The 20,482-nt window shown below is 41.2% G+C and overlaps 1 protein-coding gene across 17 annotated transcripts in view; it reads left to right on the top strand.

The window, feature by feature from the left end:
- Positions 1–20,482, top strand: part of ZDHHC21 (zinc finger DHHC-type palmitoyltransferase 21) — an 81,147-nt gene that overhangs the window by 26,613 nt on the left and 34,052 nt on the right. For 16 of the 17 annotated variants that reach the window (XR_009763122.1, XR_009763167.1, XR_009763147.1 and 13 more), the window contains one exon: positions 10,391–10,507. Coding sequence is in view for 2 of the 17 variants with exons in the window: in XM_061630124.1 (XP_061486108.1) it covers positions 10,391–10,507 (117 nt within the window). In the remaining 15 variants the exon portion in view is untranslated. Of the gene's footprint in view, positions 1–10,390; positions 10,508–12,770; positions 12,857–20,482 lie in introns of all 17 variants that reach the window. The other variant, XM_061630125.1, reaches the window with a different exon arrangement.

The raw sequence follows: 20,482 nt of genomic DNA, 5'->3' as shown, positions 1-20,482 counted from the left end.
CATGTTAGTTATGTTCACTGACTGATGAATGATGACTTTGTTAACCGTATGATGACGTTTTAATATTTGAAGCAGTTCTTTATTTTATGAATTTGGATTGACATTTATACATGTACAAAAGTGTTTCCAGTGATTTAGCAAATGAAAAGTGAATCAAGGAGGATGCTATACACAAAGAAAAAAAATTAGCTCTGAATACATAAAGTTACTACAAAATTCATTAGACCTTTAAGGAAAGGCATGCAAATCTATAGGAGAAAGTAGAGTTCACCATATGGATCTTTGGATCACATCCATGACATTGACGCAGATGCCTGCCAATTCTAAACTGTGTTTTAAGCAAAGCAGTTTTATGTATTTATATAAACATTTCTATCCTGCCCTTTAAGTGCCACTCAGAGCCATTTACAACAGTTTAAAGTCACAATACAGTAACAATTGCTAAAATACAAAATGCAGTAAAGATACATAAAATGCACGATAAACTACGCAGCATTAGTTTTAGAGGAACTACACATGTTATGTGGCACACTATTGTTATGCATTTACCAGTGTTACATTATTGTTTCCCATATCAGGTTGGAGACAAGCATGTGTGCCTTTCAGTAGCTGGGTACATACACTAAAGCACCCCAGATGTGCCTATCAGGTTGTTTAAATAGATGTGTTTGAACTACCAGCCACGTTACCATGTTTTGTCCATACAATTGTGTTTGCCACATAATACAAAGGTGAAGATGTGCTAAAATGCAGCTTGTCTGTTCGTTGGCAGGAGTTCTAGAATACAGGTGATAGTATCTGGCTTCACCTGTGCAATGTCCACAATGTCTTATCAACGTAGGGCCTTTGAAAGGTTCTTGCTTTGGGGCATATTAATTATTACTGCTGTTTATATGACTAATATGTGTAGGATGACAGAAAAATACCAGTCGCAATTAAAACCATAACTATGTAGATTGTTCTGGACAGCGGTGGCTAACTTGTGACTGTCCAGATTTGCTGAACTACAACTCCCATTAGACTCAGCCAGCATGGCTAACAGCCAAGCATGATGGGAACTGTGGTTCAGCATCATCTGGAGGGCCACAGGTTAGCCTCCTCATGGTTTAGTAAGTGATAAAATGTATTAATGGGAAGGTAATATATAAGATGTTAGATATGTGGAGAACCATGAACAGGTTCTTCCAGGGATATACAACCTCTTCTGTATTCTCAGGGGCCATTTTATTCCCCAGATAGTAGTCTGAGGGGTCAGAAGTGCATTTTTATTTTGCAGCTCAATCCCTTTATAGAAGCTTGGGCTCTATAATAAAAAGCCTCACAGATATGGAGCACAATTGTTCATCCTAGTGCAGGCATTGCATACAAAATTCAAACAGATGTAACATGAAAGAATGGACTCTTATCTGCTTTTGAAAACAACTTATTTTTCTTTATTGGGAAATGTCTGTGAAAAAATAATCTCTTGGGAATTGGATGCAGAGAAGGGCCTCAGATGACGAACAGTGTCTCGAGTGTAGTTATCAGCTTTTGAGCAAGCCAGGATCAAACCAACTTAAAGCCATCGTTTAAGACCTGACTTGTTCCAAAGTTGGTAACCACAGTTTTGCAGTTCAGACAAAATGGAAAATTGTGGTTTATTAAATATTTCTAACTTTAATCATTGCTCACATAAAGGGAAAAGCAAATAGGCTGCATGCGTGGGCAATAATCTCATTCATGTCTTGGCTTATTAAACTGAGATATGAATTTCTCAATAGTGGGCCATTGTATCCCACTAGTATTAACAGGAATGTCTTGTTCTGAAATAATTTACTTGGTTTGAGTACAAGCAAAAGTTGTGTTAAAAGGAACATATTTTTCTAAAAGGTAAAATGTTAAATAATCCTTCTTTTTAAAAAAAACCCTTGTGTGTTATTTGGGATATTACTTGAAGTAATTTGTTATCATTGTACAGCATTCTACCTAATGAATATTATTGTGGAACAAAAATGAATTATTGTGGAATACTTTTAATACAAATGCCTGAATAACAGGGCAATCCAACTCATGGGAAGCCGGTGGAAGGGGTGCTGGTGGAAAGCTCCGTGGCATCCAATAGCTGTTCAGGAGGCTTTGGGCTGGCGGAATACCAGACAGCAGAGCTGCCTGTAGGGACCAGAAAGCATGAGCCTACACTTCCAAATACCCCTATGGGGGAGTAAGAGCCACAAAATGCTAGTCTGCTCATCCGTGGCATACAGACACAGGAGTCTGTGGCCGGATCATTAGGGGGAAAAACACACACCCCAGCCAAGTGCCCATTGCCATGGCGGCAGCAGCATAAACCACCAAGAAAACACAGGGGACACACCCCGGGTAGCCTGCTGATGGCCGCCAGAAACCCCACATGCAGCCCCTGGGAAGCGCCCCAGGATCGGTAGCACTGAAATGCACATGTACATGCACACTCCATGGAGTTGAGGCGACTGCCTGACAGCCACAGCAACAACCACCCTGTCAGCAGAGCCCAGGGGCACCACTCTCAAAGCATACGTGCCCACTGCTCTCTCTATCAATCACCAGCACTCACACACAGGCCAAACAACACAGCAAGACTGGGTAAAGAAACACGTCTGGAGACCTCCACCATGCACACACCCTCTCAGCATCCCCAGCACACACAGCCACCTGCCACCCCAAAGAGCACGCACCACACATGGGAAGATGCAGAAAGAAAGTTTATTGAAAGGCGCCAAGCACAGACATATCGCCACAGCTCTGGCACACAAAGCTGCCAGGGAGGAAACCCCTGCCATGCTCACCCCAAACACACCATGGTACATCGTGACTACCATTTCAGGCTAGGGCAGCCTCACGGACGAGCACCCTGCAGCCCCCTTCTCCCCCACCTCGTTCTCAGCAGGGGTAATGTACCCTCATCCGTCCTCCTGCAGTCACCCTCCACACACCTGTGTCCATGGACATGGCCAGCCCCATCGCCCTACACGGCCTCCAGCAAGGCACGGAGGAGGGGGGGTCAACATCTCCTGTGGCCTTTCCTGATGACACCCTATCCTACAGACCTGCTTGGCTGCATAGCACAATACAACCAGGCTCACTGCTCAATGAGGATGGCAGTTCAGCATGTGTTTGGGATGCTCAAATCATGCTCCTGCTGCCTCCTCTTACAGGGGGCCAGGTGATGATGCTGGGCTGTGCGATGCTCCACAACATTGCCATGTCAACACTACTGTGAACATCAAGCCTGGCATGCAGGTACCCCAGGAGGCCTTGGAGGAGTTGGAAGTCTAGCCCCCCCCCCCCGCGTTGCCCCACTCAGAGCATCTGCATGTGACTGCATTGTTAGGGAGTTCCTTGGACTGTGACAACACACACCTCCCCATTCCCTACAGCTTGTTCATGGTCCCTTCCTGCTTCCCCAGTGTGGGAGTTTTGCTCCTGCCCTGCCTCTTGGACTTTCCACCCCCCTCACTCCCCTCCCACTCACCCATGCCCAGGGGGAGGTCTTCTTTGGTCCTGGCTGTGCCCACCATGCTGCCATGCGGGTGGAGGGGTGTGTGTGCAGGGTTTCCTTGCCTCTCACCTCCAGAGCTCAACTCCCAAGGAGCCAACCTGCAGAGCAGTCACCGGCAATGCCGCCTCCTGTGGCTTGTGGCCTGCAGTCACATTAGCCAACCTCCCCTGGTGTGGCTGTGAGTGCTGCTGCTGCTGTCTCTATGGGGATGGCGTGCCTGCAAGGGAATTGCACAGCATGATGCTAGTGCGGCCTGGTGGTTGGGGCCCTCCCCACCTGACAGGCTCCCCTGGCCACTTTAGCGTTGTGGCCATAGGGCCCATTCCCCTGTGCAGAGGTTGTCTGGTGACTGCATGTAGGGATGCTGGCGCTGCCTTCCCCCTTTGCGTCGGTGGAGGCTGGGGGTATGGGCGTTCACTACTGGGTGGTCTGTGCTGGGGGATGGGTGTCCGGGGTCAACTCCAACCCTCTGTGTTGGGGATGGGGGGGCTCTGCGAGGGAGAGCACCTTCCCTGACTGACCTTGTTTGCAAGCTCCCTTGCCGTTTCCCATTATGCATCTGTGGTGGTGATGCTGGCTACCTCGAACTGTAGTGGTGCTTCTGGTGATGGATACCAGACTGGGAGGGTGGACTACACAGAGAAATGTTAGCATACAGGGCGTATTTGCTCCCCCTTTCAAGGGAAGTGTGGAATTTGTGGGGAAAGTGCTCAAAGTGCCCAGTGTTCATGGAACGTATCTTCCCAGAGCAATGTGCCCTTTCCCCAAGTGCCCTGATCCCCTTTCCTGAGTGCAAAGTGCCCCCATCGGAGGCCAACCGACAGCATACTGTGCTGTGCAAGTGAATGCATGGAGTGGGGAGGGGCTGAGGCATGCTGAGTTTAAATCCTGCTACTGTTGCTACTTGATTGGCCGCAGACTCCGCCATTTCCAGCAGGCTGTTTCAGACAGGTAAGGGTGGAGCTGGGGCTGGCTGATGTGTCTGGGCCTGATTGGAGGGGATCGGGCTCTCCCCATTGCCTTCCATTGTAAATATTTCCTTAGACCAGCTTTTTCCTGGCATAGCTTTTCCCTGACTCGGGACCTTGGAGGCTGCTCCAAACACGAGTTGGATGTGGCCTAAGTCCCCCCCCCACCCTCCTCCAACACACTCCAGAATGCCCCTTTTTCAGGCATTCTGCCGGCTCCCCTTCAATCTGCTGATCCAGGGTGAGGAGCTTCTGCTGGCAGAGCCCGGCTGAGCCAGGACCTGCCAGCTCAGCCAAGACTCGACTCTGCTGAATCCAGCTCTCCTTAGCCCAGCATAAATACGAGTTGGATTGCACCCTAAATCACCAAGACCCTGCATTTGAGTGATTGAGAGTCTGAAAAGTATGATGGTCACATTTTATTTACTTATGTGCTGATTAAAGGGCCCAAATGATCAATTTTGTGAGCCACTTCAGAAAATTAGGCTTTTGGAATTCAATGTTGTTTGCATTTTGCAAATGACTTGGTTCATATGATTTGATAGCCACATTTTTTAAAAAAAAGTATCTGCAGAACTGGTAGCTGAGTGAAAAATATAATTTGTTTGGGAACTGAGCCAGAGTTACAGCTTCAGAAATGACATAAGTGTATTATTTTCCTGATTTCTGACTTGTGTAGTTAAGGATTTGATATTCTTCATAAATGTATGCCACCCAATCACTCATTCCGCTGTTTGGCACTAAGGGACACAAACAGCAAGCAGAATCTGTTTAATCTTCCTATAAAAATTACATACAGGCTGAGACAAAAGTTCAGTCCAACATTTCATAACAGAAAATATCCACTGTCGGAATAGATGCTTTATTTGTTTTTTGTATTTTAACGGTTTTCTAACAACATGATCAGAAGCAAAGGCACTGGCATGGTGATTTGCAATGCCAGTCCAGCTTCTCTATAATGCTAATGGTGACAGGAAGATTCACAGGTACAAAAGTTGTCACAGGTCCACATACTTATTTGCTGGCATTGCAGGTTGTAGGATCACACTGTTAATTATAAATTGTATTCCTCACATTTTAAAAACTGACAAAAATAGTCTTTACTTGTTATGTAATTCGTAAAATCTCACTTAAATTAACACTAACCTTTAAACATTTATTTTTAACCATCCCATCTCCATCCCATTATTTTTATCTCTCATCTAAACTAAATAAGATTTAGTTTAATAAAATAGATAATTATTTGCGTGATCTACAGGAACCAATTGTTGCAGGATAAACACTAAGCGTTAAAAAATCATAATCCTTAAAGGTATCAGATGTATTCTATCATTTGTTTAGTGGGCTGCAGATAATGCACCATTTGTCCAGCAGGTGGAGTACTATTACTGCAAGAGCTCCCTAAAAAGAAACTGCATAAAGGAGTTTAGACATTGTTGATTTTTATGTTCTGGCCATCAGAAAGCATCAATTACTTCATATCTGACAGCTATAACTTTCTCCAGAGAGTGCTGTACTTCCTGGAAATTATGAAAACACCATGTGTTTAATGTTGCTTGGCCAGCACATACAGCCACAGTGGTTAGGCATGGGTCTCTACCTCTGCACATTGTGTATCTTCTTAAATTTGCTGGAACATTAGTGAAATATGGAGCAGAGTCCAGCCATTGTCTCATTTAGCCCATTATTGTCTGCTCTGGCAGCATATTTCCAAGATCTCATGAAGAGATCTCTATTAGCACCTGCTACTTTAGAACCTTTAAATTTTAACTAAAGTTGTGGTCTACTGCTGGCCAGGTGAAGCAACTTTAACTGCAAAATCAAGTTTTGCTTGCATCTGTACTATTTCCCAGATATCCTTAGTTCCTGGGTCAGCTGGGAATCAAAATAACTTTAATTTGGCCCCAATTTATAGTAGCCATGTTCACACATGTAGGTAGTACATAAATGAACAGGAAGGAACCACTGCAAGCCTTAGGCTCACACAGCCAGGAGGAGGGCTTCAGGAGAGGTTAGTACAGATCAAGGATCATGATTTAAAACTAATTCTGGTTAGTTGAATAAGCCAGCCTCATGACTTGTGGTTTGAATTTGGCTTGTTTAGAAACTGACCAGAGTTCGTTGCACACCATGATCTCTGGTTTGTAAATAATGACAAACCAAAGTTGTCATCCCAGACGTGTGGAAGCAAAATACGTTATTTTGTTTTGAGGGAGGATAGTTCTAATCTTTAATTTGAAAGTAGTGAGCAAAACTATAAGGGGCTGTAGCTGCTTTTTAAAAATTGATCACAATAGTTTTTAAAGTGTGAAGTTCACTAACTAAAAGCTCAGTTTCATGCTGTGTGGATTACTTGAAACCTGTACCAGGAAATTCCATAGAAAAAATGAAAGATCGCCCAATACAAAGCTCTGCGGGCCAATTCCAACATTTATTTTTATTTTTAAAGGCGCATTCAAATATCATGTGGGAAGAATAGCTGATGCCTCTATTTCTCAAGAGAAACTGGAAGGCACTTCTCTATTTCTCAAGGGAAACTGGAAGCTTGAGTTCTAAGGATCTTGTGTTGCAGGGGAACAGGAGCAAGTGGCTGAGTAGTGGCACATTCTATGGTAGGTAAAGAGCAGCCTGTGGGTGATCTGATACTTATGATTGGTCTTGCTCTTGAGTTCTCAGTGATGCGCTACATTTTGGCTTGCCCTATTTTCTCTTTGTGGAATGCTGTACTTGATCTTGCTCAAATTTATCCAAAACTGTCCATTTTCTTGGTGATCAGTTTCACTTTTCACACGCTGCTGTGCGGTGGTGCATAAAGTTTCACTCACTGTAGGTGCCAGGGAATGGGTCTTTTGGTTAGAGGTAATAGAACAGATGGAATCTGGAAGTGGAGAGGAGGATGTACTTATTGACATTCTGTAGCTTGACAAGTGCTCCATTGGGTGTATGCATTTAGCTGCAGTAGTTTTCTTAGGAAATTGGTTTTCTGTCACTGGTCCACAGGCTAGTGGAGATTTATCCTGTTGCCATGAGGGACAGTCTGTTCTCTCCTTCCTCATAAACGCAGGCCTCCATTCTTCCATAAGTAAGAGACCAGGAGCCTGTCTGCATGGACCCTTTTTCAAGGATCCAAAGTAAAGGTTTAGTATATTTAGTTTAGTAAATGTAACCCATGCCAAACTGAGAAACTTGCCCAGATGATCATGTCCTACATATTGATATGACCTATGCTTGTACAGCTGTGTGTACTGGGATTTGTAAAACCTACCATTTCCTTTCCACACCAGTAAGTACCTGACGGGCAAATATGGCTGTAAAGGGGCTTTCTATGCTGCTGGAAGAAAAAGAAAATAGAGATATCATCCAGCAACAGAAGACTGATTTGAACTTGAACGGAACCCTATTTACCCATCCATTTCAAACTAGCTAATGGTTTTATGAGAGCCAGTGTGGTGTAGTGGTTAAGGTGTCGGACTATGACCTGGGAGACCAGGGTTCGAATCCCCACATCGCCATGAAGCTCACTGGGTGACCTTGGGCCAGTCACTGCCTCTCAGCCTCATGAAAACCTTAGTCATAGGGTCGCCGTAAGTCGGAATTGACTTGAAGGCAGTACATACACACACACAATGGTTTTATATGTTTGTATGTTTCTATAAAGTTTGTGGAAGGAATGTGTGACCTGCTATTTTAGATTTGAGATAGAGTACAGATTCAAACACCTGCTCATGAATATTTTCAAGAGTAGATGGCAAACCTGCTGCCGCCATTTCAGTCCCAGGACTCAATTTCCAAATCCAGGGCAACATCCTGGCAAGGCATAACCCATGCCTCCCTTTCCAGGGCTGAGTAAGCCAACAACAACCATGCAAGGTAGGTAGACTGCCACCACCCCTTAATCCTGGTCATCCACTCTGGGCCAAGGGGAAACCCAAAGTGCCAGAAAAAGACCTGGCAAGGATTCCAAAGACAAGAAGCAAAGGTATACACCTTGTCTTGGAGCCTTTAGGCAAAATACCCAAATATACAGTCATCTGTGGCCCATTGGCCAAGGTGCTGGACTCAGAGCCAAGTCTCCCCTGCAGTGAACACACACTGGTAAACAAGAAGTAGCTTTATGAAATAAAATATAAGTCCACAAGTATAATAGCAAAGTAATTCCTTAAATCTCACACCCCTGAGGGCCAGGTAAAATACAGAGAGTTACAGTCACAGATAAAAATAACAAAACTGTCTAGCCTAATCTATACTCACAGTAGAGGTAAACAGCAAACCACCTCATGGTTCCACATCTCCTCAGAGCTGCATAGCCTGGATAGCAGATGGAATACCACCTAGGTAGTATTAGCAACCATAGGAGAATATTGGGGAACAAAGGCTAAGATCTGAATCCTATTCTTATGGGGAAATGCCCAACAACAGCCAGGAATTAATTAGCCAATCGGGGGACTTTCTGATGATGAAATCTTCTGGAGCTTCCGTGCCTTGAAGTACCAGTCTCCACTGATAAGCAGGTGTTTTTGCTTATAGCTTAATTAACTAGCTTCAGCTGTGAGAGCTGCAAACTCATGGCCTTCTCAGAGGCTTTATTTCAGGCAAGATGTTTCCCCCACAATTCCTTACCTCAGAACCATTTTAGAAACCGTGCATTCTTGACACCCACCACCACCATCCAATGCATTTTGTTTGGTTTTCCCACCCCCATTGTGACAATGGCAGTGTTATCAATGTACATTGATCATTAAGAGTTACCAAGGAAATTGATTTGTGTGTTTGGTATGTGAGCCTTGTACTTGGGCACATTTAATTGTTCATAACAGTACCTGATGAATAGCTAATATGTAGAATGGGTGAGTTGTCCAGAGATATAGGTAATCTTGAGGAATATTCTCATGTGACCTAAAACCATGCTCTTTGAAAGATCCCCCTTGGAGCAAGAGTAGACATGATGAAAAAATTACCCAAACCCCAGTGTTACACATTGTTCTTTCTCTGTTATGTCTAACAGAACATCTCATATCCTGGCATCATTAGGTAGAGTGATTTCCAGCCACAATTCGAAGGCATTGGCTTCTACTGGTGAAGGGGCAAGGGAACACCATATTGCTGCCAGGGCATAAACAAAGTTCTACTTCTAGATGTTCCAGAAGGGTGAAAGAGAAGAAGGAGAATCCGTGGTTGCGGTTTTTTTCATTTTGTTGCTGCAGCAGCTGCTTTATATTTTTGTAACATTTATTTTATTTATTTATTAAAATGTATATACTGCTTGAATATAAAGACCTCAAAGTGGTTTACAAAAAGCACAACATTCTAGCTCAAGTTTTGGGCTCGGAACATTAGGTTGCTTTCCTAGTTCTCAGTGAGGTAGTAAACTTGTGTGTGGACTGTACCACTTCAAACTACAGGTGGGAGCTCATGATTGAATGGCTTTCCATACAACAACAACAAAAAATCCTGTATACAGAAAACTAAGTATCAGGCACAAGAATTCTACCCTTGTCTCCTCCTTGCCAACTAGTTTTCTGTGTCCCAATTATTTCTGCCCCCCTCCCCAATGGAAGACCATTCACTCATGTGACCTGCAGCCTGAAGTGGTACAGCTCAGAACTTTACCATCCTCATTGAAAAATTGACCTTAAAAAATCATATAGCAGCCTCTATCATCATTGACAATTTAGAGGACAAATGTTGTTCTCCTTCATCAGCCAGTTTGTCAGCTGTACATATTCAGAGGGTTTATGTAGAGATAAACAGTACCTACCAAATATGTAAATCTTGTTTTAATTGTACTTGCTGTGGCTAGACCTATTATCCTGATCATTTTTTCATGTTTTGGAGAGCCTTTGGGCATATTTGTTTCCAGGAAAAAGAAAGCTAATTTTTTTTTACTATTTTCCTTTATTTATAGGATATCTTTGTGTTTAGACATGAACTTGCCCTGATAAGAATATCTACCTTCATGGGTCTGATAATGCTGGTTGGAATTAGTGGACTCTTTTATACACAGTTGATTGGTATATTCAATGTAAGTATTTTCTCTTTCTTTTGAAACAACATTTTTTTCATACATGTTCTTGCTTAAAGTATACTAAGCTGCATAATGAATAAAACATTCTCTATCAGGTGCAGGACCCATCCACATCATACATTTAAAACCACTATTATACTGCTTTAGCAGTCATGGCCCCAAAGAATCCTGGTAACTGTAGCTTGATAAGGAAGCTGAGAATTGTTAGGAGAGCCCTCGCAGAGCTACAGTTCTCAGAATAGTTTAACAGTTACTCCTTTTCCATAGGAATTCTGGTAATTGTAACTCTGTGAGGAGAATAGGGGTCTCATTTGTTTGCTTAAATCAGGGGTAGGGGACCTTTTTTCCATCTAGGGCTGTATTCTCTTGGAGGTTATCTGATGGTCACATGTTGGCAGTGGGCAGAGCTAGACCCAAAAGTGTCCTGGAATAACTAATCCACCCTGCTTCAGTTCCTCAGATTAGAATTCCAAGTCCTATGCAGATTTACTCTGAAGTAAGCCCCATTTGATGGTATTACACTCAAATTATACAGATTTTTTTTCCTGTGCAACAGGCCAGTACAGCCACTGTTTCTGAAAGCAAGTTAGTAATTCCTTTCTGACTTTAGCTTTCCTCAGCTCCTTGTGTTTATTTAACAAACAGCCCAGTCTTATGAATGTATATATGGAAGTAAGTCCCACTAAGTTAAATGGACTTATCCCATATCAATGTCCATTACAGTTACGTAGGAAGTAAAGCCAGGAAGGGAGCTCCTGAAGAGCCCATCAGTTGACCTTGGAGGGCTGTATTGCTCTGTGTTTTATAAATGAATGATACCATTTATTTATTTTGATATTTTAACATTGTAAATTGCCTTGGGTGCTTTGGCAGAAAGGCAGTATAAAAAGGCAATAAATAAATAATACAATTAGCACTTACGAATGCAATGGGGCTTGTTTCTGAATAGGATCAGAGTATAAAATGGATATCCAAAATGTCTCTTGCTCAACCTGAACAGTGGAGGACTCTATCTGATTTGTATTGAGTTCCCTGCGTTCTACTAAGGTCTTGCCTAGGACCCAATCCATGCAGCTGGGTGGGTGGGGAGAGCAGCAACAGCAGTGGTCCCCACGACAAAGAAGGGAAACTAGCCAGCACTGAGGGGAAACCTCCTCCCTCATTCTCCCTCCCCCAATATAACACATGAGACAAAGAAGAGAAAGCCCAGGCTACCTGACAGGAACGGAGCAGCACAATGGCTGGCTACACAGAGCACCATGCAGTCCAAAGTCTGAATGTCTTCCCCTGCTACATTGTTGATACGTTAGAGCAAAATTGCACTCTAAACTTTAAAATTATTAATGAAGGAAGCCATTGCTTTTCAAAAACAGAGTGAAGGGTGCTCTATTCAGTGCCATGTGGAACCACCATTTCAATTTCACTTCTAGCCGATAGTGTTGTGCCCTCCAGATGTTGTTGGACTACGACTCCCGTCATCCCTGACCATTAGCCATGTTGACTGAAACTGATGGAAGCTGTAGTCCAACAATATCTGGAGAGCATCATATTGGCTATACCTGTTATAGCGGAACCAGCAACTTCTCAGTAGCATTAAAAGGCCCTGATCTGGAAGGAGCCCAAATCAACAACTTTTGAAGGTGTATTTTTTTTAGTTTTTATTACTTGCAAATGGTTTTACTTACCATTTTAGATGAGATATTTATTACATGATTTACAAGCTGTTTTCACACCAATAAACTATTCCTCTTGTGACTCTGTTGTAGGCTCTGGCAGCACGCTGCCATCAGAGCCATTGACTGCCTTTATCTTTTTTTTTTTCTTTCTTTCTTTTGCTTGCTTCTTTTGTTTGTCTAGATCCTTTGCCGTGTATATGGCAAATCTCTTGTAGTTGGGGCAGTTGGAAACTTCAGAATGGGGTGCATGCTTCTGATTTTAGGCATTTAGGATTCAAAATAACTGTTGTTAGAATAATAATTTCCTAATATGCTAACTTTCATAACAATTCTTATTCTAAGCTCATCAATCTATGTTTCCATCATTCATCTGTGCTGAATTGTTGTTTTGTATGAATATGTACATATGTTCAACAAACCATTAATTACTGACACACCTTCTTTCATGCACTCTACCAAGTTGAATTACTGGAGTATAATCACACAAAAAGATATGCTTGTTTTACTTAGCTGCAATTTAGTGTCGTGTCTTACTGTTTGATTTGCCAATAGTTTTGCAGACCAAAATTCTTTTTTCTTACTAGAGTCTTTCTTTGATCCACTACTCCGGATCATTTGACCATTTTTCCCTGTGTGCAAATGGAAAATCCAGCTTTCCAGTGACTGGAAGGTAACAGGATAATCACTTAAGTGATCCTCTGAAGTCATTGTGGGAGGCCAGTAAAAGCAGATTATCTGTGACCCAGATAAAATAATTAGAAATTACTTGGACACTTACAAAAAACATCTACTAATCTCATTTCCAAAGTTAAAAAAAGTCTGTCTCTCAATGTAACACTACCAGATGTTTCAGTTGAATTGCGTCCTTTGAAGAGACTAATCTGAAGCCTAATTTTAAGGATTACCTTTGATTGTTTTTACTTAAAATTCTAAACAGGATGCATTTTCATTTTTCCATATGTCCTTGCAAATGATTAACAGAGTTAAAGGATTTTTAAATTTAGCTCAGACATATCATTCACTCAAAGACAAACAAAAATATGTCATTATACAGGTGACATATTTTGCTTTTTTTACTGTTTACAATGTAATTTGTGTTTCTCCATCTGCTGAAAAATTTCTAGATACATTTTCATAGTTTTGCTTAATAGGTATTTTGCAGTATTTTCAACTGGGTATGCATTGATACTAGTAATTTGACTAATGCTACCAGGGTTTCTTGTTAATTAAATGTTTTAACAGTACATAATATGATAGCACTGTTTGAATATAAATACTGAACAGTTGGATGGGATGAAAGAAGATTTCACTTTGTTTACAGTGGTTTAAGAAGAAAAAGAGTAACAGTCAGTGCATGATGAGGCTCTTGTTTATATTGTATCATCCACATGAGATAGTTATTCCACTTGAAACAGTGATGGCTTTCCCCAAAGAATGCTGGGAAGTGTAGTTTGTGAATGGTGCTAAGAGTTGTTGGGAGAACCCTATTCCCTTGATGGAGCTCCAGTAACCAGAGTGGTTTAACAGTCAGCCCCTCTTCCCAGAGAATTCTGGTTATTGTAGCTCTGTGAGGGAAATAGGGCATCTGCCCACAATTCTTAGCACCCTTCATTGGGGAAGCCAAGACTGTTTAAAGTGAAATAAATGTCTGGTGTGGATGTGGTTAAAGTTATTGCTTGTATTTGATGCCGTGTTGTATATTAAATTGAATGTTAGATTGTTAATTTACACTTGCTACTGTATGTCTGTTGTATATTTGTGTGTTTTGAAAAATAGAAGCAAAAGTGGTTAGAAATCATGGAGTTCCTTATCAAAAACTCAAGCTCAAAATAAAACACAATACATTTTCTGAAGTGAACGAGTCAGCATATGATACACTGGACAGAATCCTTTGCAAATTTCTTAATAAAATTGTGGAAGAGCAACTTACCCAGTAAATGCTCCCAGTGTGTTAGCTTATTGTACTGTATACCGTTTCTCTGATTGGCCACTCCATTCCACTGAACAAGGGCAGTTTGTGCCTCCATTGGGGCTGCCTCCATACAGGAGCTGAGAGCGCCCATTTGATTTCCAACAGAGCATGGATTGTAGTGTTTACTTTTAGGATAGCTAGAAAATTCTATTAAGGCTACAATTAAAAAACAAATTATATATATATAAATGGAGTACCTTCAAGTCGATTCCGACTTATGGTGACCCTATGAATAGGGTTTTCATGGTAAGCAGTATTCAGAGGTGATTTCACCATTGCCTTCCTCTGAGGTTGAGAGGCAGTGACTGGCCCAAGGTCACCCAGTGAGCTTCATGGCTGTGTGGGGATTCGAACCCTGGTAGTCCAACACCTTAACCACTACACCACACTGGCTCTCTACTAAAACAAATTACACTTATACTATTAGTGCCCTCAATTGAATGTACATTACAAAACTTCTGCTTAAATAGCATTGCCCTAAAAAGCTCTCTTGCTAGACACCTCATTTTATTTAATAATACTTAAATTAGTTAAATAATATGGTGATCACATTATTCTTTTTATTAATCTGTTCATAGTCTAATTGGCAAAGTATTATAATATAAAATTTAATATAAATTACAAATATAAAAATTGTTTTTAGAATATTAAAAATGGTATAATTTGTGACTGGGCAAAATTTCTTAAAAGCAACCATTGTGAAGAACAGCAGTTTTACAAAAAACAAGTGATTTTTAGATTTGTAATTGGGGGTAAAATAACGTTCTGATCCCAGTACTGTATAGTGTTGATTCCCTGCTCTGTAATAGATACCAAACATTTTTGTATCACGACGTAAGACCAGAGGCTGAAAAAGCTATAATGCTTCTCATCTCAACAAATATCTTATAATATAGCAAAATATTTTAATCGTATTCTTAATCAGATAATCTATTAAATACTGTTTTGATTAGTTTAATAATTAGAGCTTTACTTGATTTTCAAACATGCTAGAAATGTAATCAAAGGCAGTATTAATCCTTATAATTAAGTTTTAGCAGAGCAACAATCAGGATCAGGGTAGGATGTCAGCATTCTAAGACATATACGTATTACAATATAACATAATTAAGCCATGTTTGTTTTTGTGTTGGTGTTTGTTATCAGATTGGTCCTATATGTTTATTCATCATGGATTTATAAGGCATATCTTGTTTTTCATTTTACTAGCTTTTTCAGCCTCTCCTTCTTTTGACCCTTCTTCTGAACTGATTATTTATTTATTTACAGGCATTTATTCCACACAATAAACAATAATTTAATTGTTTAAAAATTTATACAACTTTGACAATGAAATGGTCTACATCAAATAAAAAAGTATTCCAACTACTTATTGTGACTTAGGTCTTGTTCCATCTCAAAGGCTCTGTGTGGATTGCATCTGTTTAAGTATCTTACTAACATGGAAGGATATTGCGAGGGCTAGATGATTTTATAAATTAAATTGGCAACCAAAATCACACTGTAGCCTTGAAGTGGAATTGAGACATATCCAGGGCTGGCTCCAAAGGGCGGCCAGGTGGGGCCCTAGCCGAGGACCTCTGGGGCTATAGGGGCCCCTTCTGCGATTCGTAGCAGAATTGCTGCTGCAGATTGCACTCCGAGAGCTCTGGAGCCCTCGCAATTCCCTTGCTGCAACCTACCTTTCTTGGTTGTTGTGTGGTTGTGCACGCAGCGCTGCCCTCAACCAAGATGGTGGCCGAGGTTTCCCTAAGGGGCTGAAGCCTCTGCCGCCATCTTGGCTCATGGCAGGGATGCGTGCACATTTTTTTTAGCTTTTCAGTCCAATAGAAACAACTCTAAATTTACAACTGATCTGAATATTAAAACCATAGCTGCACCAGTAAGGGATATTTGCATAATTATTGCCATTTTAGAATGCTTAGAGCCTTATTATTTTGTTCTCCCTGCCAATTATTACTATCTTCCATGGTTCACAATCATATGGAGAATCTGTTCAGGTAGAACAGGCTCCACAATGCATATGTTCAGCCACCAACATATGATAACCTCAATTTCATCATTTTACCTTCTAGTGATAGTTCTGGTTTAATTCGTTCCAACATCCAATTATTTTTCTTTTTCACAGTCCATGGTATGCGCAAAGCTCTCTTCCACATTTGAAATGAGTTGATTTTTCTCTTACCCGCTTTTTTCACTGTCCAACTTTCACATCCATACATAGAGATGAGGAATACCATGGTCTGAATGATCCTGACTTTGGTGTTCAGTGATACATCTTTGCATTTGAGGACCTTTTCTAGTTCTCTCATAGCTGCCCTCCCCAGTCCTAGCCTTCTAATTTCTTGACTATTGTCTCAATTTTGTTTAATGACTGTTCCAAGGTATTGATAATCCTTGACAAGTTCAATGTCCTCATTGTCAACTTTAAAGTTACATAAATCTTCTGTTGCCATTACTTTATTCTTCTTGACTTTCAGCTGTAGTCCTGCTTTTGTGCTTTCCTCTTTAACTTTCACCAGCATTCGTTTCAAATATTGATAGTTTCTGCTAGTAGAAGGGTGTTGTCTGCATATTCTAAATTATTGATATTTCTCCCTCCAGTTTTCGCACCTCCTTCATCTTTGTCCAATCCTGCTTTCCATATGATATGTTCTGCATATAGATTAAACAAACAGGGTTATCAAATACACCCTTTCCAATGGGGAATCAGTCGGTTTCTCCATGTTCTGTCCTTACAGTAACCTCTTGTCCAGAGTATTGGTTGCACATCAGGGCAATCAGATGCTGTGGCATCCCCATTTCATAAAGCAGTCCATAGTTTTTCATGATCTACACAATCAAAGGCTTTACTGTAATCTGTAAAGCACACAGTGATTTTCTTCTGAAATTCCTTGGTCCATGCCATTATCCAACGTATGTTTACAATATGATCTCTGGTACCTCTTCCCTTTCTAAATCCAGCTTGGACATCTGGCACTTCTCACTCCTTATATGGTAAGAGCCTTTGTTGTAGAATCTTGAGCATTACTTTACTTGCATGGTATATTATGGCAATAGTTTGATAATTATGACATTCCACAGGATTCCCTTTGTTTGGAATTGGGATGTATATTGAACGCTTCCAGTCTGTGGGCCATTGTTTTCTTTTCCATATTGGTTGACAATTTTTTGTCAAACTTTGGACAGATTCAGTCTCAGAAACTTGTGGCAACTCTATTAGTATGCCATCTATTCAGTGATTTGTTTCTTCCAAGTATTTTAAGAGCAGCTTTCAACTCGCATTCTAAAATTTCTGGTTCTTTATCATACGGTTCCTCCGTGAATGAATCTGTCATCCTGGCATCTCTTTTATAGAGTTCTTCAGTGTATTGCTTCCATCTTCCTTTTATCTCAGATAGTCAGTGTGTTCCCCTGTGGATTATTCAACATCCCTACTCTTCGTTTAAATTTCCTTTTAATTTCTCTAATCTTTTGGAATAGGGCTCTTGTTCTACCTCTTTTGTGGGCCTCTTCTATTTCTATACAATATTGTAATATTTCTCTTGGTCCCTACATACTTGTTGCTGTATTATTGCATTTAGGGTTCTGTCCGTGTTTCTGTCTCCTTTTGCCTTTGCTTTTCTTCTCTGTTTAACAATTTTAAGAGTATCTTTAGTCATCCATTGATGTCTTTCTCTCTTTTTAACTAGAGGTATTGTCTTTTTGCATTCTTCCCTGATAATGTCTCTGATTTCAATCTATAGTTCTTCTGGTTCTCTATCAACTAAGTTTAAAGCCTCAAGGAAGAGGAAATTTTATTGTTTGTAGCCAGTGGCCATCACAATATAGTACAACCAATCAAATAGGAAAAGGCGAATAAAACCATATAAACTGTAAAGACTCCTATTACAAGAGATCACACACAATACCTAAAATACATTAAAAGAAAAACAAGCCAAGGGGCTTATAGTTAAAGTAGACGAGTCAGGGGCGGGCTCCGGACGCATACCCACAGTTGCTAAATGACCAGCTCTCAATTGCCCTGCTGCCAAGGCAAATTTTGCCACTTGAAGTATTACCCATGGATCGGAGGGAGCAAGAAGAGCACACGTTTGCTCCAAAGGTGGTCTGTATCTCCAGGAGTATAAAATGGCGGCAAGGAATTTCCTTCTAGGCTCGGTATACAGCGCACATCGTAGTAAATAGTGTGCGATGTCCTCCACTTCAGGAAATTCACAAATACAGAGTCTTTGATGAATAGGGCGTTTTGCATATCTCCCCTCCAAAAAAGCGGAGGGCATAGTTTGAAAGCGTAAGGCCGTAAAGGCCTTTCTTAAAGCAGTGGAGGTCAGATAGACGAAATATTGTTCAAACCCAAAAGATGTTTTAACTAAGGGATACCACCGGGAAAAGGCTGACTGAGTGGAAGCAAACACGTCCTTCCTTCTTGAGTAGAACAGAATTCTGTCCTTATAAAGAAATCTTACTTGAGGGGTGACACAGGAGGGCAAAATTTCTGTGTTTATCCCATATGAGGACAGCATTAATTTAGTGCGCATAGCCCAAGTGTTAGAAGAGGGGCTCTGTAACTGCTCCGGAAAGCATTTCTTAATAAGGCGGGCATCATTCGAGGATGAGAGTTTTAGCCAGTAACTGGCAAGGGCCACATGTACAAGGGATTCTATGGACTGGAGCCCAGTTTCCATCCTTAGAAGCGGGGCAGGCGTGCCTCTTTGGAGGGCAAGGATGGAGCGCAAAAAGGAATTCTGTATTATCTCAAGAACAGCAAAGTTGTCATGCCCCCAAATTTGGGCTCCATAAAGGAGCTGAGGGATCACTTTTCCCCGGAAAACCTCAATCATACGGGAAACTGAACTGCCCCCATTAAACCTAAAAAAACGAAGAAGAGAGTGTACCGAGGGGGATGCTTTTAATTTCACTGCCTGCAGGTGAGATTTCCAAGATTGGTTGGCCGTGAAGTTAACACCTAAGTATCTAGCATGGTGGCATTGGGCAATAACCTGGTTGTTCAATTTCCAGCTATGGAATTTCCTTCTCTTTCTGAATACCACTACATTGGTTTTTGAATAGTTAATTAAGAGATGTTCTTTGTTGCAAAATTATCCCAGAGCTCTTAGTAGCCTCCTCATTCCAACCAAGGTGACGGTGACCAAGGCCAAATCATCGGCATAAAGTAAAACTGAGAGTTTAGTGCCCAAGATGGAAACAGGAAAGAACTGTGGGCCACTCAAGTCTTGCATGATATCATTAACATAGAAATTAAAAAGAAAGGGTGCCAAAAGCCTCAAATCTGTTCCTCGTTTGATCTTTATGTTCTTCTGGGACGTTATTTAAATAGTATTTTGGCATTATGATTTCTTTGTTGTTCTTCTTTAGCTTTACTATGATTTTCGATATGACCAGTTCATGAGCTGTATCGCAGTCTACTCCTGGTCTCATTTTTGCTGAAAGTATAGAACTTCTCCATCTTTTGCTACCAATCATATAATCAGTTTGATTCCTATATTGACCATTTGGTGATATCCACAAGTACAGTCATCTTTTTGGTTGCTCAAAAAATGTGTTTGCAAGAAACAAATTATTGGCTTCACAGTATTCACTAAGTCTTTCTGCTGCTTCATTTCTATCTCCTAAGCCCCATTTCCCCACAATTTCTAGTTCTTCTCTGTTCCCTGCTTTTGCATTCCAGTCCCCCATGATTATCAGCACATCTTGTTTTGGTGTGTGATCAATTTCTTCCTGTACTTCTGTGTAAAATCTCTCCAATTCCTCTTCTTCTGTGTTTGCCTTTAGAGCATAGACTTGGATGATGGTTATGTTAATAGGTTTCCCATTTAATCTCATTGATATCACTCACTCAGATCTTGCATTATAGCTCCTAATTGCTTTTGCTGCATCACTTCTCACTATTAAAGCAACCCCGTTTCTTCTTAATTTCTCATTTCTTGCAATATTTTGTAGTTGCCTGATTGAAAATGTCCCATTCCCGTTCACTTTAATTCACTCAGGCTAAGTATTATAATGTTGATGCGTTCCATTTCTCACTTGACAATTTCTAACTTTCCTTGGTTCATGCTTCTCACATTCCATGTTCCTATTGTGTGCGCCATACAACTCCAGACTCTCCTTTCGCATCTGTGCACATCAGCCCTTGGGCTTCCATTCGGCTTTGACCCAGCTGTGTCATTAGTCACAGTGCTACTCGTACTTGTCCTTTGTTCTTCCCCAGTAGCTCATTGAGTGCCTTCTGACCTGGGGGTCTCATCTTCCAGCACTATCTCGTGTTGCATTTTGGATACTCTGTTCATAGGGTTTTCATGG

The sequence above is a fragment of the Rhineura floridana genome, chromosome 1, assembly GCF_030035675.1.
Source record: "Rhineura floridana isolate rRhiFlo1 chromosome 1, rRhiFlo1.hap2, whole genome shotgun sequence".
Taxonomy (NCBI): Eukaryota; Metazoa; Chordata; class Lepidosauria; order Squamata; family Rhineuridae; genus Rhineura; species Rhineura floridana.
Note: the sequence above shows the minus strand (reverse complement) of the source record. Positions and strands in the feature narration are given on the sequence as shown.